This window comes from Podarcis cretensis, assembly GCF_951804945.1.
Source record: "Podarcis cretensis genome assembly, chromosome: 17".
NCBI lineage: Eukaryota > Metazoa > Chordata > Lepidosauria > Squamata > Lacertidae > Podarcis > Podarcis cretensis.
Window position 1 is genome coordinate 10,452,067 of NC_137187.1, and position 22,952 is coordinate 10,475,018.

A 22,952-nucleotide genomic window follows, 5' to 3' on the forward strand; every position below is an offset into this window, starting at 1 on the left:
TCTGTGCAAGTGGGACCCCACAACTGGATATTATCCTAAAGTATATATGTTTTAATTGATTTTGGATGGTGCATTTAATATTCGAGGGGGTTGGAATTGCACTACCTAATTAAAAATTAAAAAAACTTGTGTTTTGTCTGCACAATTAACGCTTCTGACAAGCCGTCTAATAGATAACTGAATCCAAATGTGGCACACACATAACAACGATCTCAGAGTTTTTCACTGTATGTACTCTTAGTTCTCTTTCATTTAAAGCAAATGACTTACTAGGCAAGTTCATGTCTAAGGAACAGTTGCCCGGCCACTGGGGAACAGAAGGTATCTCGCAGTTCTCGCCATGTATGGAATAGCTCTTGCGAGCTCAGGGTTCTTAAGACGTTTGAGAGCTCCTTTGGGAGGTCTGAGCTGTATAGACAAGATCCTCCCCTTCATATAAGAGGCAATTCCTAAAGAAAAATTTGCCAGAGAAAGGCGGGCAGAGTAGCTTTCCACAAAAGATGGTGAGTTTGGCCTGCGCGGCGATATAATCTGTTTTGTTAAAAACCTACAGCAGCAACAGCATATTCTGATTTATGCAGTTTTAAGAGTACCTAAATTAAAGTGTGCCTTCTGTGACTCACTGCACATTTTGATGGCTGTTAATTGGGAAAAAGTCCAAATATGTATGGGATAGCTCAGTCCATAAAGGGCCTTCTTGGTAGTGGCGCCCTCCCAGCATATCTTAGATAAACAAGATATCTGAAGGCAGCCCTGTTCAGGGAAATTTTTAATGGTTGATGTTTTATTGTGTTTTTAATATTTTGTTGGGGACCACCCAGAGTGGCTGGGACAACTCAAGTGAGATGGAGGGCATATTATCATTATTATTATTGCAAAAGGACCCTGCATTGCAGTGGGTAGGCCTAGATGACCTTTGAGGTCCCTTCCAACACTACAGTTCTATGATAATGGTTCATGGGTTGCCATTGCTGCTGCTGAATTGTCATGCGGGGTCTATGCTGCACCGGCTGAGTTCATTTCCTGCTCTTTTCAGGCCAGCAGAAAAACCAAGAAGAAGGAAGGGGGAGCCAAACGTGCTCAGAGAGCTTCCTCTAATGTTTTCTCCAACTTTGAACAGACACAGATTCAAGAATTTAAGGAAGTAAGAAAGTTCCCTGTCTATGGCCGGGAGGCTCTAAATTACAAATAGGCTTGCTGTTCTGTATTTTTCTCTTAATATTTATCAGGGATCTGCAGCTACCTGAATCTTGAGATGTATGGAAATATGAAATGGAAAGGGGAGTGCACCCAGTCAGATGGGTGGGGTACAATTATTATTATTATTATTATTATTATTATTATTATTATTATTATTATTATCATCATCATGCAGACCACACCTGTAGGAAGAAAGCAGGTACTGTATTCCCTTTGATGTCACAAATTTGGGATGCAGTTGTAAGACAGACCTTTGTAAACATTTGTTTTGATGGTTTTTTTCATGTTAGAAAGGGAGGTTATCTAAGGAATGAAGCATGTTTATTCTACAGATGAACTGGTTGAAAACTCAATCCCTCTCCTCACAGAACATTTGGGATCTGTAGTTCTTCTTGCAGGGTGAGGGAGATTCTCTTAACAACACCAAACTAAAACCCTATGGAGCCTTTGTGGGAAGCCATCACACTTAAACCGGTACAAGTAAAAAAAATGAGTAAATAAAGTCTGCAATCCTGAACTCTTAGTAGTTTGAGGTTGTCCCAGTTCTGAGGACTTAAGTGGAGAAAAAGTTCATTTGGAGACTAATATCCTGCATGTTGAAATCACTGGGCTTAAACACAAAATGTTAAATCAGTAATTTATTCTAATCACAAGAACGTTTTATATCCCAATTCTATCTCTCTCTCTCTCTAAATAAATACTTTTTATAGGCTTTTACGCTAATTGATCAGAACAGAGATGGCTTCATTGATAAAGAAGACTTGAAAGATACCTATGCTTCCTTAGGCAAGTGTTGTGAAATGGTCACATCCTCTTTTAATCTCATTTTGTAGTAACAATTGTGTTTTCTTCCCATATAATGTCATTTAAATCTGTTCCTTAGAAAGCATATGTAAAATCATTTCTAAATGCATCCTGTTAACTCAAAGGCAGGACTGGGGTTTGAAATTCAGAATCATATTTTGCTATTGCTCTTAATTTGAGCTCTCTGAGTTTTACACTGTATAGACTTTTTTTTTAAGCCTGGGAGATTAAATGGGAAACTGTTGAATGTTAAAAAATATTTTTTTTGCTGGCACTTGAACAAATGATGGTGGCAGTGTCTCTATACCAGGCTTCCTCAAACTTTGGTCTACAACTCCCACGATCCCTAGCTAGCAGGACCAGTGGTCAGGGATGATGGGAAATGTAGTCTCAAAAACACGCGGAGGGCCGAGGTTGAGGAAGTCTGCTCTATACCATCAAGCATATACAGTAGAAGTAATTCTGGTACATGCATGCTCTGTTGATGCAATGGATCATTTATTTTCTATTTGATTTTAGGTAAAACAAATGTCAAAGACGATGAGTTAGAATCTATGCTTAAAGAAGCCACTGGACCCATTAATTTTACCATGTTTTTGAACCTGTTTGGGGAAAAGTTAAGTGGTAAGTTTAACACTCTCTTATTAAAACTACATCCTCCCAGAAATTTGCACGTTATGCTAATCATGACATTTCAGATGAGCTATTTTCTCTATTAGGGACGCAGGTGGCGCTGTGGGTTAAAGCCTCAGCGCCTAGGACTTGCCGATCGAAAGGTCGCCGGTTCGAATCTCTAAGGCGGGGTGCGCTCCCGCTGCTCGGTCCCTGCGCCTGCCAACCTAGCAGTTCGAAAGCACCTCCGGGTGCAAGTAGATAAATAGGGACCGCTTACCAGCGGGAAGGTAAACGGCGTTTCCGTGTGCGGCTCTGGCTCGCCAGAGCAGTGATGTCACGCTGGCCACGTGACCCGGAAGTGTCTCCGGACAGCGCTGGCCCCTGGCCTCTTAAGTCAGATGGGCGCACAACCCCGGAGTCTGTCAAGACTGGCCCGTACGGGCAGGGGTACCTTTACCTTTACTTTTATTTTCTCTATTGCAGTAAAAGCAGTATTTAGCACTGGACAAAAGTTAAAATTAAAATGAAAGGATGAAAGTTTTAAAGTAGCCAGACTGATTGCATCTGAGGTTTTCGTCTTCTTCCTGGGGTTTTTGGTAACCTTATGGTAATCCAGAAAGTTACACAAGACAGCTCCCAATAAAACCAAAGCAACCTTAAAACACTCTTACCTTGGGCTGCTTTGACTCTTCATTCCCTCTTTTTATAGGATATCTGCACAATAACATCATCAAATCATTGTCATCCTGTATTTTCCCTGTGGTTCTTTCATCTTTTCTGCAGTCCCCCCTCCCATTTGAAAGGAAGAGTAGGAAAATCCCCACAGACGAGATTCCTGTTAATACTTTTCTTTCTGGGGTATCCAGTTTAAAATGGGGTTCTCTATCACTCAGATGCAATAGCATGACCAGCCTAGCTTCAACTGTACCCCATTATTTTCTGCAGGTACGGACACTGAAGAGACCATATTGAACGCATTTAAAATGTTTGACCCAGAGGGTAAAGGAAACCTTAACAAGGATTAGTAAGTATTAGTTACCTAAGCAGAACCCCTGTTGGCCGGCGGACAGCTCATATTGTCTGCTAAGGACCAAGTTGCGGTGACAGCAGCGGACCCTTGGCTTTAAAAATGGCTCTGCTCCAATTACCTGTAGAGTGCACAAGCATGCCGAAGGAGTTATGGGTAGGAGGCGACAAACCCTTTCCCCCGCAGACCCCTTTCCCCTACCACAGGCCGTCCCCCAAAGGCATTTCGGCCCCACATCCAGGCTTCGCGTTGGAAATGAACCCAGCTAGGAGTTAAAATGTTGCAGGGAAGGGCTGCAGGAATATGTGGCGGGTGGGGTGAGGGTTCAGAATGCCTTGACCATTTTGCAATTTGGAACGGCACCCCGTTTTCACTTTACACACTCGGGAGCAGAGCCACAGTGAAATGCTTAGATCCATTGCTGTTGCATGTGGTTTGGCCCTACCTTTCTACTCAAGCCTGCCAACATTACACCTCATACATTGGCCTGGCTTCCATGTTATGGTTAAGGCAAAATTACTTCGTGACCATACAAATAGGCTGTCTTCCAGGTCCTCTAGGCTTGTGTATTGTCTAAATCAGCGTTGTCCAACCGTGGTCGATCACGGGTTCACTTCCGATCGCTGGTTTAAGGAAGTATTGCGTTAAAAGTCTCTGCCCCCGCCGTCCTTGCTCTGTCCGTCTGTTATGTGCAATGGGCAGTCGTTAGTGGCAAGAAACTTGCCTGTTTTGCTGCGCCTGCTTCTTACTGTGTTTTAAGACCTCGCCCTCCTAAAGAAAGCTCAACAACTTTGGCCTCTCCCCGCCCCCCTCCAATGACAATGGGTAGATCTAAATCCACGATAGTAGTTAAGGTCTCTTCTCCTTAATCACAACTTGTAACCATAGGGAAAGCCTCGGCTGCAGTTTCTGGTTAAAGAAGTGAAATCTTAACAATAACTCTTATGCCAGCCTTTTCATAAACAAGGTAATTTTCTCTGTGTCTCTACAGTATTAAACGCTTAATGATGTCCCAAGGTGACAAGTTCAATGCTGAAGAGGTTTGTATGTTCTATTTACCCAAAATCATTTATACTTGGCTTGTTATTTGTTGTTTAGTCGTTTAGTCGTGTCCGACTCTTCGTGACCCCCTGGACCAGAGCACGCCAGGCACTCCAGTCTTCCACTGCCTCCCGCAGTTTGGTCAAACTCATGCTGGTAGCTTCGAGAACACTGTCCAACCATCTCATTCTCTGTCGTCCCCTTCTCCTTGTGCCCTCCATCTTTCCCAACATCAGGGTCTTTTCCAGGGAGTCTTCTCATGAGGTGGCCAAAGTATTGGAGCCTCAGCTTCAGGATCTGTCCTTCCAGTGAGCACTCAGGGCTTATTTCCTTAAGAATGGATAGGTTTGATCTTCTTGCATTCCATGGGACTCTCAAGAGTCTCCTCCAGCACCAGAATTCAAAAGCATCAATTCTTCGGCGATCAGCCTTCTTTATGGTCCAGCTCTCACTTCCATACATCACTACTGGGAAAACCATGGCTTTAACTATACAGACCTTTAACTATACGGGCCTTAAAGCCATGGTTTCCCCAGTAGTGATGTATGGAAGTGAGAGCTGGACCATAAAGAAGGCTGATCGCCGAAGAATTGATGCTTTTGAATTCTGGTGCTGGAGGAGACTCTTGAGAGTCCCATGGACTGCAAGAAGATCAAACCTATCCATTCTTAAGGAAATCAGCCCTGAGTGCTTTTAGGATGCCTGTTTTCCATAATGCAACCAAACTTTTCAAGATGTGGCCAGGATCACATTAGGTAGACTGGTGAGAGGTGTCTCTGTTGCCCCCAGTTCTAACTATATATATTTCTCCCTGTTGATGTGCAGATGGATCAGATGTTCCAGAGTTCTCCTATTGACGCAGCAGGAAACCTGGATTACAAAGCTCTCTGCTATACCATCACTCACGGAGATGAAAAAGAATAGTCTGCCTACTTTTGGAAACTGTGTCAACACCTATGCCCATGCAATAAGAATAAAACAAAATAAATGCATTACTTTCTCTATGACTGCAAGCACTGTGTATGTTATTTGAATATCAACCCTACAGGAAAATGTCGAGTTGGAATGTTTCATTCTTCAACAAGTTACTATATAAAATTTTGCCACTTAAAAGAATTATTTTCAGAAAGGTATCAGTCTGGGGAGACTGCAAGTGGCATTTGCTCAAGAGCAAACTAGATGGGATCTGTGACTAGGATCTCCTGTGAGGTTTTGTTTCCTCCTAGTTTGCAGCTTCACACGGCTGCTGTAAGGATTGGTGAAATGGTATTCTGGTATTCTAATGTGGAAGAGAGATGGTGAAGTGGAGTAAAACTCCTGCCAGTTTCAATTGTAAATGCAGCATTTTATTCAATAAAAAAAAGTTCCAACACATTTTAAAATTAAGGAATGTATAAAATAAGGGACCAAAGAGAATCATTAAGAGGACATATTTTAGATTGTAGGTTGAATCTCAACATACAATATAGTGCATTTCTCCAAAGCAAGTATTATGATGGTCAATCAATCAATCAATCAATCAAGTAAAGGTAATTGTGCATCATAAGCCACTCAAAATATAAATACTATTTTACGTTTATAATAAAGTGCAATCAAGGGAAAAGTACAGAAGCTATTAGCTAGCCTACGTAGGTGCATTTCAAGAAAAGAGACTGGGTTTTTTTTCTGAGTGGCATAATGCTGAGCATTTCATTGAGAAGTTGCATCAAACATTAGGTATAGAAAGTTCTTCCTTCCAGCTAAAGGCAACATTCAAGATAAACCGGCAGCTTAGTGGATTAGCCAAAGCTCAGATGACTTTATACTGGAAGTGTATCGGCTCAGCAGAACAACACTGAAGGAAAGAGACATTAAGCAAGAGCTGGAAAAAGACTTAATATCCGTAGGTACCCTCAACTTTCTGCAGAAACCAGGATGAACCCTGGTACAATTTTCACATTCCTAGACTCCAGATCCCTGAGAAATCAGAGGTCTTTAGATTTTCCAACCAGAGATGAACCACCTTGTCTATTGTCCATGAAAGCCATTTGTTTTGGAGATTCACGTGCAGTTGCCCAACACACTACATAATAATTTTCACTTGTATTCCAGGCCAAACACATCCTGTATGTATTCCAGGAAGCAGATGTTGATTTACTACAACAGCCGTACCCTATGATATGTAACAACTTAACCTTCAAATAATGCCCCCTGATAACATGAACATGACATGAATACGAATCTTACTACTTTCACTAATTATGACAACTGAAACTTGACTTTAGGAACTAGGGAAAGCTACCTTATTCCAAGACCATGGATTGATCTCACTCGTATTATTAACAGTGACTGAAAACAGCTCTCCGGTTTCAGATGGACTCTCCCAGCAGTACCTGGCAATCCTATGAATTGAATCTGGGACATTTTGCATGCAAAGCATGTGATTTAACACCAAGCCGCAGTCCCGTCTCCTTATTCAATGCCTCAAAAACAGACCCAATGCTATAATTCTCCCTTAATCTTTCTGTGCTCCTTCTGTCACCATGCTGGGGAAAACCAAGCCAGATGGGCGGTGTATAAATAATAAATTATTATTTTTATTATTATGCAAAAAACTGACTACATTGGTGGTTAGATGCATCACCATAGCCCTAATCACTGACAAAAACGTCCAACCTGCAGCCCAAAATATGGCCAGTGGACTTTGCACGACTCCATTTCTGGGTCTGCACCTGAAATCTCTCTACTCAAAGCGTTTTATGTTCCATGAAGCAAAGCATCTAAACTGGTAAAATGTTGAATATACCCAGTTGTGGCTTGGACCAGGCAAGTTCAAGTAGAAGCAATTCCACAGGAATTCCAAGGAAAGCAGCGGTAAAGCTATGACAAGGTCTCGGAAGGAGACAAACACGCTTCCTCTTCTTCTGATACATCTTTCCGTGGCCTGAACAGAGACACCAGGAACTTCAACGCCACCAAACCAACCCTGACGAAGATGCGCAAGACGAGGAAGGCAAAGGGGACGACGATCTGCATGAGGTGGAAGATTTCTGTACTCAGCTCGCTTACAGCGCAGGTCAGGAAGAAGGCTGCGAGGCTCGCGCAGGGGTAGAGAGCCAGCTTGGCAAACATAAAGGCGTGCTCTTTGCCGCCGTATTGTGCAAAAGGATGCAGCGTTTCCCTTTCATGGAAGAGGGCCGCGGTCCAGATGCCAAACTGAAAGATGCTGGCAAAGAAAATGGTGACGCAGCTCACCTGGATGGCCTCTATTTCGTTGTGAGACTTCTCCGCAAACTCGCTGGTCAGCTGGTAGGCCAGAGGCAGACCTCCGATGAAAGCCAGCGAGAGAGTGTTAAGGAGGCCCATCAGGCGCGTTGCTTTTGTCACGTGAAGGAAGAGCGAATGGTGGACAAACCAGAGAAGGCCGATCGTAACAAAAGACCCAAAGTAGGCAAGGAAATTTGGACCGTATTCACTCAAGGCATTGATGAGATTCCCGCGGTATTTCTCTCGCACCTCTTTAGCGTCAGGAACGTTATCTTCACTGTTGGGGTGGAAAATGATCTTTCAGTTATACATGCACTGGCATCCATTTATATGGTGATATTCTATCATTTTCTGCATGTTACTTTAACACTTAGAAATATATATATATAAATCCTTTTTATTAAATGATTTTCATAGTTAAACAATGGTACATATAACATCTCTGTTTTCTGTATAGGAGGAGGATTAAAATGAACTGGTGGGTTTTGGTCAGTTAGTGGGATAATAGGAGATTGCAGATCTAGGAGACTTTTCTATTTTGCAGGCAAGAGCTATGTGATATGCAGCACTCCTGCTTCCATCTATGAACTACCAACATGAAGCAAAGGTGGAAATTTATCATTTCACTTCATTAAGCGTAGGTATTTCCCATTGGGATGTGCAAGTACTAATACGATTGCACAAGACACTGGTGGAGGGCCCATGGTCAAGAGAGATTAAAGGGAGGTCCACATGGTAAACCCTGCCTCCCAAAGTCAACGTGGCGATTCCCTTGTGCTTGATGCAGAAGCTGCAGTTAGTGCAGAATGCTGCAGAGCAATTGCTGACAGGAGTGAGGCTTTGTCAGCATATAGCACTTGTGCTCAGAGACCTGCTCTGGTTGCCAATTTGCTACTGGGCCAAGCTCCAGGCGTTACTATTAGTATATAAAGCCCTTAACAACTCGGGACCAGTCTACCTACGAGATTGCCTTACCCCATGTGTGGCACTTGACTGCTTCGATTGGCAGAAGTGGACACTATTACAGGTGCCACATAATACCCGTTCCACATTGGTAAGAATTCAGCCGTTTAGTGTGGCACTTTGGAACTCCCTGCCTATTGAAATAAAACAGACCCCTTCACTGTACAGTGGAACCTCGGGTTGCGGACGTAATCCGTGATGGAGGTGTTGGGATTTCAGTTCCCACCAGCTGCGAGCAGCAGCTACATTGTTGACATTGTGTGATGTCTCTGAGCGTGAGACAGGAAGTCTCTGCCAGTTCTCAGTGTAACCGGAGAGTTACTGAGTGTTGCTTTTCGCTTCTGAGTCAAAGCTGGGATCAAGTTGGAGACTCTTGTGTTATGCTGCTCAGGAGAGCAGACATGTTTGTACAGTCTTAATAAAGTAGTGGAATAGACTACAAACTGTCTCTTTCTTCTGTGATGGATTGGCAGAATGTTGCAAGTGTGCTCCTCTCAGGAGGGAGGGGTCGCTTATTGCCGGTCTCTCTGGACTGAAGGTGGATTCCAGCCAGAGAGTGACCATCGGAGAAAGGCCCCGGAGTGCCTGGGATGTTGGCAACCTTCCTGGGTGGGCGTTTTTCCAACAGGAGGCACGTCCGCAACCGCAGCATTTGTAACCTGCAGCGCCGCGTCTGCACACGTGCATGATGTGATTTAGTGCTTCTGAGCAAGCGGTGAAACCCAGAAGTAACCCTTTCCGGTACTTCCGGGTTTCTAGCAGTCCGCAACCTGGAAACACGTAACCCGAAGCATTTGTAACCCGAGGTACCACTGTACTTTTTTCAGAGCCTGCTAAAAACACTCTTGTTTAGACAAGGCTACCCAGAATCTTAGAAAGTTGAGGCCATTTTAATCTGTTTTAGTATTTTAACTTTTGTATGTTTTAAAGTAGGGCTGTAAATCTTTCCTGGTTTTCTTGTTTTATCTTTTTGTAAGCTGCTTTGAGTTGTTTTGGTTTTTTTTAACAGTCAAGCATGTATAAATTTTATGAAATAAAACTCTATACAGTGGTACCTTGGTTCTCGAACTTAATCTGTTCTGGGAGTCCGAGTTCCTGCACTCAAGCGGAAGCTACGTTGGATATTTGGCTTCTGAAAAACGTTCGCAACCCAGAACACTGACTTCCAGGTTTGCAGTGTTCAGGAGCCGAATTGTTTGGGAGCCAAGCCATTCAAGAACCAAGGAACCACTGTACACACTTTCCCCTCCAAGCACTGTATTCCCATATGAAAAACAGTCAAGGGCAATACTGGATAGAACTAAGATTTCTGAAGACCTACCATATATCCAGAATCAATAGGGTTGCTACGATTGCATAAACTCCATCACTGAATGCTTCCACTCGTTCCTTACTAAGGGGTTGTGTAAGGTAAGAAGTAAAAGACTCCAGAGGGACTTCGTCTTCTTGACCTGGAAGGCACAATAATAAGCATGCTGAATGAAAGCGCTAAGCTTTTCTTTTATATAGTCAACAAGCCTTTATTCATTTTGTCTCATCCTCTAGAAATAAATAAAAATACCTTCACCATGTTATTCCTGCCTACCTCCTCCCATAGATATGTTGCTTATCCAAGGCTTGAGACGAGAACCTTGCCTAAACAGATTATTGTTGTGTGACTTTTGATCATGTGTTTATCCTTAGACTCCCAAATGGCCAGCTGCCTATCCTATTTCAAATATAATATTATATTAATTGATCTACATTCCTCTCTTCTACCAGAAGTGCCCATAGTGGCATACAACACCACTGTAAAACCGTATCAAATAAGCAATAAACATGCATATAGACACTTTCTAAAAGCAACAGAAACCAGAATATACCTAAAGCAAAACAAGATACAAATGTAGCAGCAGGAAGGGTAAACCATATTGTACATTAAAACAAGAAACAATAACACTAGGTATTACTTTTTAAATTAAAGGTGTTTTCAGCTTCTGGTGACAGACGAATTAGGAGCCTGATTATTTCCCGTTAGCATAGGAATTCCAGAGTTGTGGCATAGCCACGGAGAAGGCCCTGTGCGCTCTGCTCATTTTAGAAGACTTGGAGACAGACTTTCTGTCACAATCACTGTGCAACACAAAGCAAGGAGAAAACAATTTATTTGGCCTGAATTGTCCTTCTATTTTCATGCTGGACCATACTTTCAAAATTTGCCTCCTAGTCAGTCACCCAAGGAGGAGATAAAGCAATCCCATGCAGAAGAATTAAGGCAGCGGTCCTTCTGCCTAGCTGTGTCTGAGGGAGAGGACAGATTGCAAAGCCCTCTCCATCGAGTTGGCTGGGACCAGCTGCCATTTTGCTGCTTCCTAGGCCATTTCAGCTGGTCACTATGGTATCAATTACCGTATTTTTTCGTGTATAAGACACCCCCATGTATAAGACAACCCCTATTTTTTGAGCCCACAATTAAGAAATAAGTAATTGCAACACCTGTATGTATAAGACGACCTCCAATTTTAAACTTAAAAAATTGGGGGGGAAATACACGGAAAAATAGAGTATGTAACTAGGGCTAATCAAGGACTCTTGAACTTGCTTACTTTCGGTTCAGTTCCTTTCTCTTTTGGTATAGTGTCTATTAGATTGCCAATTTGGTGGCATGAGCAGCCTGGTGTTTTTTTTAAAAAAATCTTTAAATAAATAAATAAACATAAAAGGATACTCACCAAGGACCTTGCTTTTAAACCATTTGGTTAGGTGGCTGACATGTGGGAAAAAAATAACGAGCCCAAGAAACACGTAAGCCTGGAAGGAAATAAGAGCTTGTTTATTGCATGGTAACATGCTCAGACGAGTTCCAGGGTTTGCAGGAATACAAAAAAATCTTTAGGGGGAATAAACCCCCAAACCTAAAAACCAACCCCTCCCCACAACAGCCTGATGAAGACTGGACATGCTCAGCAGACACAAAATATAGGCTGACAGTTGGAAGCGGTAGAGAGAATGAGGAAAAGGAGAACCCCAAGTAGGGAATGGGTGGCTGGCAGGCTGAAAAGTCCCCATTGTAGAACACAATCCTGCTCTTGCACACAGCTTGGTAACCGCTGTTTGAATGTAAAAAAGGCCTTACCAATGGGATGAAGAAAAAGGAGACGATGGCAGCAAAAAAACTAAGCGTCGGCCCTCTTAGTATAATCTTCAGAATATGATTTTTGTAAAATGCCTGGTTTTCGGACTCCTGTATTTGATGGCTGAGTAAATACGGATGGTGGAAGCCATACACTACGATGATTGCCTGCAGAGTGAAGAAAACACTGCATGAGTACATGAGACTAACGCCAATCGCAGACATAATGCCAAACCACGGTTTGGTGTTACAAGAACAAGCCTCGGGCTTCTACTTATTTCTCCACCTCCCTCTTACCCTTGCACACTGAAGAGTTAGCCGATTTCCAATCCCAATTTGCATCAAACCTTTGTTTACAAGTTCACAAATGATTGTGAACAATTGCTGTCCACTGTGGTTTGTGCTTGCCTGCAAATCTGAATAGCAAACCTGTGAGCACAAAGCAATGCAATAATAAACTGGTCCTGTAAGTGCTTGCAGCTTTTGCCGCCTCTACTAGCTGCTGCAAGAAGGGAATCTACTCTTTCCTTTGGGGACTAAACAATTATGTTCTCATATAAGGAGGATAACACGTGGATCATCACCATTTTCTGATTATAACCTATGGAATCTTTCCTGCTAATAGTCCCTAATTTTAAATACTGAAATGAAAGCAACAAGACCTGGATAGTGCCGATTACAACACTGCAGCTACTAAACATGAAAATGCCAAATGGTACATCTGGAAATGAGGCCATCAAGGAGAACTGCAAGACAAAATGAGAGAACAGTGATATGCTGCAAAATACACTCATGGAAAGTAAAGCCCAATAAATATGTATCAGCTGGATCAGCTTTTTTAAAAAAACGTAAAGTTATACATTTGCAAGCTCTGCTTTTCATACCCTTGAAACTCAGTTGAATCAATAAACAAACTTGTAAGATCTGCAAGTTATTCCGAGAGAGGCCAAAAGCATATCCAGGCATATTGTATTAACTTGAAGAGGAAAGCAGTAAGAATGCTGAATTTCTTTCAGTGAACAGGTTTTTGAGTACCGAATTCTAGGATGGACTGAGAAGCTTGCAACTTGGGTTTATGAACCAGCATATTATGCTGAAAAGCTACTGGAAGACATTGGTGCAAGTGCGGTGAAATTTCTATGCTAACTGGCAGAGCCCAGTTTCAAGCTTGGGTGAGAAAATTCTTCGACTGTCTGAACAATTCAGACCATTTAGTTAAACTAATTTACCTTTGAAGAGGATTAGGTTTAGAGTTGCAAGCCTCACCGCAGTCGCAGAGAACAAAATTCACTGTGACAAATACATAGTAAGCTCACTCTGCATTTCCCCTTTGTGGTCTCCTTAATCCTGATTCTTAATAAATTTGCTTAAAATCAGCTTCTGGGTTTTTGACATGCATTTGTGACTGAACGGATTAGCAGCTGGAATCACTTTGGTTTCATGCTAACCCTAGTCTAGAGGCAAGGAGTTCACAAGGAAAGGAAACAGGTTCTGGTCTTGTGGTGGGAGGGTAGCTTTTACTGCTCACTTATACTCAAAGCCTGGGGATTTGCTCCTATCCAACTCCAGAGGCAAAGGGAGCTGGGGAGATTTTAGAGAGCCATGATATGCAAAGGCACACTGATCACTTTGTTCAAATGGGTTTCTATACCTGTACAAAGTGTTCCATAATGAGACGTGCTTCAGAATAGATAAGAGTACATACACTTTGTTTGCCTTTCACTTTAGGTGTTATTTACTTGTAATAAGTGAAGTTTTGTGATAACTGGTTAAGTGATTAACCTTCAGCTGACCAACTGATATACCATACATAAATTAAAGTGAAAACACAAGAGTTTATTAATGTTACGCTTAAGCCTTTTAAGCAAATAAGAGTTGTACCCATTTCAGAAAGATGTCAACTCTATTCCAACAGGTAGAGTCTTTAAGTTTTAAAAGTAGTTTACACCTCAATAATCAAACAGAGGGGAAATGTTAGGCAGGAAGGAAGTAGAATGCTTACTTACTGTGTATGGCAAAAAAGTAATGAGCATCATACATGCCTAGGAGAGAAAAGAATTCAACATGTGAGAAAAAATACTCGGGGGGCCTAAGCTGTAGCCTCTTCCCACTCTAACGTTGCCCCAGTTTTAGGGAGGAATGATCACGTCCAAGGACTTCATACATAGCAGCACAGCAGCAGCTCACACTGAACAAAGATACTGCAGTAAGTGTTGTCTGTGGAACGTCTACAACCCTCGGGCTTTATCCAACCAAGGCGTGGTAGTACAAAGAAATGCAGAATAACTCATTGGAAGACTGGGGAGATTTTAGAGAGCCATGATATGCAAAGGCACACTGATCACTTTGTTCAAATGGGTTTCTATACCTGTACAAAGTGTTCCATAATGAGACGTGCTTCAGAATAGATAAGAGTACATACACTTTGTTTGCCTTTCACTTTAGGTGTTATTTACTTGTAATAAGTGAAGTTTTGTGATAACTGGTTAAGTGATTAATCTTCAGCTGATATTTTTCTGACGATATTTTTATCATCTGGACACATGGTCAACAGACCCTGGACACCTTCCACCAGAAATTCAATGATTTTCACCCCACAATCAACCTAACAATGAATCAATCTATGCAAGAAATACATTTTTTGGACACTACTATAAAAATACAGGATGGGCGCATAGACACCATCTTATACCGTAAACCAACTGACCGACAAACATATCTACATGCCTCTAGCTACCATCCCAAACATACCAAACAGTCCATTGTACATAGCCAGGCACTACGTTACAGCCGCATCTGTTCCAATTCTACAGACAGAGACTCTCACCTAAGAGATCTACAGCAAACCTTTTTAGAACTAAAATACCCAGCAGATGAAGTTAGACAACAGATCAACAGAGCCAGACTGATACCCAGAGAGAACTTGCTGCAAGACAGACCCAAAAAAGAAAATAACAGAACACCTCTAGTCATCACATACAGCTCCCAAGTTAAAACAGTACAACGCATCATCAGAGATCTACAACCTCTCCTGGACAATGACAGTTCTCTTTCTCAAGCTCTGGGAGGAAGACCTTTCATTGCCTACAGACAGCCACCCAATCTTAAACAACTCCTAACCCACAATAATACTACAACCAGACCTAACACGGACACTGGCACCAGAGCCTGCAATAAACCCAGATGCCAACTTTGCTGCCACATACACCCGGACAACACCATTACTGGCCCCAACAACATCACACATACCATCTCGGGACTATTTAATTGCTCATTGTCTAACATTGTGTATGCCATCAAATGCCAACAGTGTCCTTCAGCTCTCTATATTGGACAAACAAGCCAGACCTTACGCCAAAGAATAAACGGACATAAATCAGACATCAGGAATCACAAGACAGAGAAACCAGTAGGAGAACACTTCAATCTCCCAGGACATTCTATACAAGATCTCAAAGTAGCTGTTTTACTACAAAGGAATTTCAGAAATAGACTGGAAAGAGAAGCTGCTGAATTGCAACTTATCACCAAACTTAAAACCATGGAGAGTCCTGGTCTGAACAAAGACCTTGGATTCTTATCTCATTATACATGACAAAGCCATTTTTCACCTTCTCACCCCTTGCTTTTTCCTGTAAGACCTATTGCAGTCGTTAAGAGTCGTCAACAGGCTCATCACAGCTATCTGCCAATCACCCATTCCCACCACCCTTCTGAGTAATACCCCTCCCCACCTTCTCACTATATAGAAGGGTCTGGAAACTTCTGTTTCAGTGTATCTGAAGAAGTGTGCATGCACACGAAAGCTCATACCAAGAACTAACTTAGTTGGTCTTTAAGGTGCTACTGGAAGGAATTTTTTTTGTTTTGACTATGGCAGACCAACACGGCTACCTATCTGTCATTGGAAGACATTAGTGGCTTCCCACAGTCATCTGTTTGTAGCCTGAGGCCATTTTCCCAAGTTACGCTCAAATCTGTTTCTTGTGTTAAATCACAACAATTGTAGGGAACAATCAAGCAGGCTGTTTTTTCAGCACAAGACATGCTGAAATGGATGGCAGCTTTATAGGGTTGCCGTATTTCAAGAAGTAAAAATCCAGACACAAAAAGTTGTTGTCAAACACCCAGACATTTTGCCAATTTCCCAAAATTCTCCCCAGATGCTAATTCCGTCATTGGAATCCTGGACTTGCCCAGGAGTATGGCAACCCTAGAAAGGCAGAAAGACTCCTGGATAGCTCTCTTACATTTGAAGAAGACTTGGACAGAAGGTAAAGGACCCCGGATGGTTAAGTCCAATCAAAGGTGACTATGGGGTTGCGGTGCTCATCTCACTTTCAGGCCGAGGGAGCCGGCGTTTGTCCACAGACAGCTTTCTAGGTCATGTGGTCAGCATAACTAAACTGCTTCTGGTGCAATGGAACACCGTGACGGAAACCAAAGCGCACAGAGACACTGTTTACCTTCCTGCCGCAGCTCTACCTATTTATCTACTTGCACTGGTGTGCTTTCAAACTGCTAGGTTGGCAGGAGCTGGGACAGAGCAATGGGAGCTCACGCTGTTGCGCGGATTCAAACAGCTGACCTTTCGATCAGCAAACCCAAGAGGCTCAATGGTTTAGACCACAGCACCACCCACTCTGCTAAAGGCAGGACTCCTGGACAGCTCCTATACATTTGAAGAAGACGTGACAGAATGTCCCTCAAGATCACACAATTCTGTATGTTATGCACTGGGACAAGTTAAAACCTCCAACTGCTTCGAGTAATTATTAAACTATTCATATTTTGTATTTCACTGTCAACAAATGAAGCAAAAAGCATTCCACATATATTCGGGGTGTTGTTATGATGTCCCGGGTGACTCAGACACTAATATCAAATAGTGGTGCAGTAAAATGGATAAAACGCATCATAGCCTATTGCTGTTCTAGATAATTTTGTTTTTGAAACATTAGGATACTGAAATTTTTAAGCAGGAGATTCAAAACTGTTCAGTCTTGGTATTGATAATATTCAAGGCTGGGAATATCTTGATCTTTACACCAGCGTGTGTTTTTTAACGGACCTTTATTTCACTCACCAAATTTAGAAGGGCAAGCACATCATCTATGAGTTCGATCACTTGAAAAAGTCTGAGAGGGAGAGAGAGAGAACAAAAGCTATTAATAATTTGGCCCTGGTAAAATACTCAGAAAGCTCTGACTGACATACACGTTTATTGAACAAGTCTTAATTTTGATGATAGTATCACTTGGGAAGAGTTATGCAGTGTACCTGCATTCTATGATGAGTCTACTCATATTCAGCAGTAAGGGAGAAATGATTGTGAAACTCAAAAACTTCCCTTTCTGAAATACCACTCACAAAGATCAGGCAACCAGGCCTGATGAACCAGGCAAATCTGCTCACCAGCTTGCTAGGCTCTTTGGTAAGTCAGCTAACAGGATGATTCCCTTCCCCATGCCTCTCTTACACCTACTGTGGCTTAAAGAAACTAAGAGATGGAAGATTTTCCTGCCATTTCTTATCTTATGAAATAAGCTCCCACCTCTCCCTTGACACATACAAAGGGCTCAGCTTATTATCTCACTTAGGCTGGTCATAACTCCAGTGTGTTGAGGACTGGATAAGACAGGAAATGAAAGGAGTTTCTCCCCACTGTTTCTTATCTTCTTTATACACTAGCAGAAAGGAGAAAGAACTCTGGCTTCCCTGCAAGCCCTCTGTGAAAGTCACAGGACTTTTTTGGGGTGGAGAAGGTAGGTAGGGGAAGAGGCTAATAAGCCAAACTACTTATTTGTAGATCCTTCAATTAAATGGGATTTTCAGATCAGCCAAGCTTGTAAAGAGTGCTTCTGAGCCAGTAACAATTCTATCCAGGTAATAACAGTTACAGATAGGTAGCCGTGTTGGTCTGCCATAGTCAAAACAAAGAATTCCTTCCAGTAGCACCTTAAAGACCAACTAAGTTAGTTCTAGGTATGAGCTTTCGTGTGCATGCACACTTCTTCAGATACACTGAAACAGACTTCTGTTTCAGTGTATCTGAAGAAGTGTGCATGCACACGAAAGCTCATACCTAGAACTAACTTAGTTGGTCTTTAAGGTGCTACTGCAGGTAATAACAACAATTTTATTATTTGTATACCCTGCCCATCTGGCTAGGTTGCCTCAGCTATTCTGAGTGGCTTTCAACACATATAAAATCATAATAAAACATTAAGCATTAAAATACTTCCGCAAGAAGCAACAGCAGCTTACAAAAGTTGTTTCTTCTCCTAAGGCCACAAATGGCAAACAGATGTATGTGCCGACTGATCAAAAGAAAGCCTTGTATGGCGGTAACCTAATGAAATTGTCTGGCAGTAGATTCAGGACAAAAAAGAAAAAAAGGATTTCTTTTAACCAAATGCAATTCATTTTTTTCCGATGTGGAAAATAGGGGGCTGGACTTGATTGTTGGTTTGATTAAATAGGTAAAGGGACCCCCGACCATTAGTTCCAGTCATGACCAACTCTGGGGTTGCGGCGCTCATCTCGCTTTATTGGCCGAGGGAACCGGCGTACGGCTTCTGGGTCATGTGGCCAGCATAACCAAGTCGCTTCTGGCGAACCAGAGCAGCTCACAGAAATGCCGTTTACCTTCCCGCCAGAGTGGTATCTATTTATCTACTTGCACTGGCATGCTTTCAAACTGCTAGGTTGGCAGGAGCAGGGACCGAGCAATGGGAGCTCACCCCATTGCGGGGATTCGAACCACCGACCTTCTGATCGGCAAGTCCTAGGCTCTGTGGTTTTAGAGGTCTTCTTATGTTCTCTTGAGGATTTGTTTTTCCAAGGCTAGTTTAATGTGTTCTTAGCAGCAGTGAATTCAACTGGCATGGCAGGGCTCAGCACAAGCTACAAGCTATGTTACAGGATGCCTTCCCTTCTTGGACAATTTAGTCATTTGGTTTTTCACCTGCCTCGTAGCAACTCGTCACAACTCCTCGGCATTGGCGATTAGGCATTGGTAAGAAGGGGTTAAGAGGATGTGTTTGGGGAGGAGGAACGCCATCACCTCCCCCCAATGAACGAAGGGTGGTCCGATAAAGGACTCTGGGGGGCGTGGCCCTGTCCGAAGCCTATGGAGGTGTGGGCCAAAGGCACGCCCCCGAGCGGTGACCCCGGGGAGCTCCTAGTTGACCTAGTTGACGTGCCTCAGCAGGAGACTCCCCCTCTACCCCCTCTATGGTGTTAACCCTTCCCATGTCTCCAGCAAATGGGCTGGAGCCGGATAGTCGATAGGACCAATGCCTAAGCCAATGCCTCTCATTCCTGAATTCAATAAAGTTGTGGCCTTATTCGCCCATTTAACCTTAAATTATGGTGTCTTATGTCTTTATTTATCCTGGTGGGGGGCGGGAACTCGCCACGCAAGCTACATGCTGCAATTCGCAAGAAGGGCTGATATTGTGTACCTTTTCCAACACATTCCTAAATGCATACCTGACATGAGCTGCCCAAGCAACTGTTACTATTAAAAAAGTCATCAGGTAAACTGCAATTTTGGTGGCTAGGAGCTGCTGAACACTTTCACCCAGTTTCTGAAATAAAACACAGCATTTGACAAATAAGTGCCTGTTATTCATTACAGAAGTTAGTGAAACATGACATGGTGTACTTGTTTTTCACACAAGCAAAAGCACAAAGAGAAAGCGCATTGCAAAACGAACCTTAAGGTGCACTGTAAATTTAAAACCAGAACAAAAAACAAATGTAATCCATTCTGCCCCCTGCTCTCTGAAGACACAAAACGAAAGAAACTCTCTGAATAAAGACAAATCTAGCGGGTGGACACACTGAATTCTTTAAGGTGCCTGGTACTTAATTAGGAAGCAGTACAGATGTCTTCTGCTCTTTCTAACCTGGAAGTGCTACCCTGTAAACTGCTCAGGAAAGCAGTGCTGTTAGGTTAAAAGCAAAATATGGAGACTGTGCTGTTCCTAGCCTGGTGTATGCATGCAAAATAACAAGAAAGACAAGAGGCCAGTCAAAAGAGACCCACTTGCCACCTGGGTGAGGGAAAGTGGGGTAGGGGAAACTGAAGACGAGGGGGCTGGATGTAGTCTGTGGGGCACCTATTGACAGAAACTTTAAAATGAACCTGAAACAGATGCTCTAATTTCTTTTAGTACTCAGCGCTAAATGTCCTCTATACTGGAACAACCATGCTGGAGATTCAAAGTGCAATCTAAATTAGTAAACCGAAATACAATCAAAAGTACATTTAATATGAAATATACCGCCTAGAATGAGTATTATTATTAGTATTATTATACACAATACCTGATCTGGGTGTATCTTTGTATGGGCCACGGGCAAAATCTGCAAAAGAAGCAGCATTTGTAACAAGCAGTGAAGAAAAAACAAAACACCGAAGAGCATAAAAGGGACATTTGGGGAAGAGGGGAGTGATCTCTAAGGAGTTCCTGGGTGCATAAGCAAAATGGGTATTTCCCAACATGAATTCCTCACCCGGGCCTTGCTCACAATCACAGTGATTAAAGCATGGTAGAAGGGTGCCACCCCATCTTTTCAACCTATCCTTTATTTTACTATTAAAATTGTACCACTTTACTGAGTGGTGCTTACGCCCAAGTAAATAAAGATGTTATTATGTAAAGGTATGCAGCCACAGCTAAGAGAGGGCTGGACATGGGCTAGCGGTGTGGGCGCAAATCTCCTTTCAGCCACAGCGCTCATTGGTTGACCTCACCCACCCACCTCAGGAATGTTGTGAGCAGTGCTTTTTTTCTTAAAAAATGTTTTGGGGTATTCTCATTTTGACTCAAGAAAACCACCATTTTAAAGTCCAAATCAGGAAAAATAAATACAGTAAATGGAGAAAAGTACAAAGATTCACAAAATGTTTAGGGGTATGCGCATCCCGGCCTGCACCCCCCCCCAGAAAAAAGCACTGGTTGTGAGACTAAAATGGGAAAACCCGCATGTTTGAATCTCTTGGAAGCAGAGCAGGGTCTCTGCCCCCTGGAGCAGAAGGGAGAAATTGAGGTACTAATCTGATTTGAGGATTGTGAACACAGCATGAATGAAAGGTGACATCCCCCCCCAAAAAAATAAGCAGTTTTCCCAAGTGGTTAGAGCTGACCAAGGCCTAGGAAGCCCAAAGTTCAGTCATTCTCTCTCGGGGCTTATCCACACTTCGGTTTTGTCCTGCCGCTTTCTCCTTACAGCTGAATCAGAGCAAATGTTCTGTGGGTTGACATTTGCTCCAATTCAGGGGTGTGTGCATTGTTGGGTTGTTGTTGTGCTTTCATAGTGTGATTCTGTCCTGTGAACTGTCTTGAGACCTCTGGGTATAGGGCGGTATATAAATTCAATAAATAAATAAAATGAACAAACAGTGGAGTTGTCCTGAGGAAAGTGGTGGGGCAAACGGGAAAAGGGCTCTCAAGACCCCTGGTTTCTGGGTACAGGTACGAGCAAGTGTGGTCCAAGAGCCCTCGCAGGGTTGTTGTGTAGTCGAAACAGGAGAGGGGAAGAATCTCAAGAGGCTTGGGCAACCCAGCCAGATGCAACAACATTGTCACTACTATTTTCCTTAGGCAGGGTAGAAACATAAGGAATAAAACAAATTATTGCCTGTGTATTGCAGAGGTGGCTGCGTGATGAGATGCTGAAAGAGCTTGTGACCCAGGTTCTAATCCAGCCATGCTGCTTCACCTTCAAAAAGGTAGAGGCGCTGGGGTATAATTTGGGGGTTTTCCTACCATTATTTAAATCTGGTTACGTAGGAATTGTTCAGTCTGATTGTGCATTTTGGGGTGTTTCGTTTATTGTTTATGATTGCTTTTGTTGCGCTGCAATTGTGCATTTTTTCCATGTTGTATGGTCTGAACTGATACCATAGCTCATTCTGTAGAGCATGAGACTCTTAGTCCCAGGGTCGTGGGTTCCAGCCCCACTGGGTGAAGAATTTGTGCATCGCGGGGGTTGGGCTAGCTAGATGACCCTTGGGGTCCCTTTTATCTCTTTTATAAATCTAACTTTGGAAAGGTGGCATACCATAAAAATTATGTGCCTAGGTACGTTAATAAATAAATAAAAAGGAGGAGGCGCTGCCGCAGAAACCTCGCCCCTTCCATGCGAAAGGGCAGCCCCGGGGTTGCGCCTCGTTCCTGCTCCCAGGCGGGAGTCCAACAGGTGCAGCTCCACCCGCCCTCCCACAGCAAGGGGCGCGCCTGCTTCGCCCTCGCCTGCCTGGGCTGCCCGGCCGCCCTCCGAGAGACTCACCATGACGGTGGCGATGATGGAGAGCAGGGCGTCGCTATAGGCCAGCAGGCGCTGCGAGGCCTGGGTGCCGCCGCCCAGCTCCCCGCCGCGAGGCCTGCCCGGGCCGGGGGGCGTCGGCGGAGAGGCCACGGCGACGTAGTCCCCGGCTTCGGCCATCCCGCTCCTCGCCTGCCGGGCGGGCCTCAAAGCAGAGCCTCCTCGTCGCGGCGGAGGCCGGCCGCCAACACCGCCCGCCTCCTCCGCCCAGGCCCGCCCCGCTCTCGGCGGCCTCGGCTTCGGGAGGAGGCGCTGCCCGCTTCCCTCCGAGGGCGGGAAATTGGAAAGCAAAAAACCCGCTCCTTGGATTCACTTGCCATTGGGTTTCATTATGAACGAGGATCCATGGGGATGCAGCTCACTAGACCCGAGTCTTCTCGTGTCGTTGCTTTTAAAACCATTAATGGGGGGGGGAGGGTATATGTAATTTTTATTGAATTTTCTGTTTTACAATTGAAAGCACTCGTTTTTACATCCTTAAGATATCTATGACTCCTCTTCTTCTCTTTCCATGGCTCATTTTACATATCAGATATCCCTGCATATTTTACCAAAACTATACCATTCGGCATTCCATAAAACAACAGAATAAAAATATGGAAGAGA

At 43.4% G+C, this 22,952-nt stretch overlaps 2 protein-coding genes across 2 annotated transcripts; one reads left to right on the top strand and one right to left on the bottom strand.

Annotated features, from left to right (window-relative positions):
* Positions 1-333: 333 nt before the first annotated feature.
* On the top strand, positions 334-5,691 carry MYL5 (myosin light chain 5). Its single transcript, XM_079959852.1, has 7 exons — positions 334-503; positions 1,037-1,144; positions 1,911-1,986; positions 2,524-2,628; positions 3,565-3,643; positions 4,638-4,686; positions 5,513-5,691. The coding sequence occupies exons 1-7, from the start codon at positions 501-503 to the stop codon at positions 5,609-5,611; spliced, it is 519 nt and encodes a 172-aa protein (XP_079815978.1). The 5' UTR covers positions 334-500; the 3' UTR covers positions 5,612-5,691.
* A 320-nt stretch (positions 5,692-6,011) lies between these two features.
* Positions 6,012-22,500, bottom strand: TMEM175 (transmembrane protein 175). Its single transcript, XM_079959566.1, has 10 exons — positions 22,311-22,500; positions 20,343-20,381; positions 19,503-19,600; positions 17,095-17,146; positions 14,015-14,050; positions 12,671-12,754; positions 12,012-12,176; positions 11,608-11,686; positions 10,218-10,347; positions 6,012-8,210 (listed from the first exon to the last, which is right to left on the bottom strand). Exons 1-10 carry the CDS (start codon positions 22,464-22,466, stop codon positions 7,547-7,549), a joined length of 1,503 nt encoding a protein of 500 aa, XP_079815692.1. The 5' UTR covers positions 22,467-22,500; the 3' UTR covers positions 6,012-7,546.
* Positions 22,501-22,952: the final 452 nt, after the last annotated feature.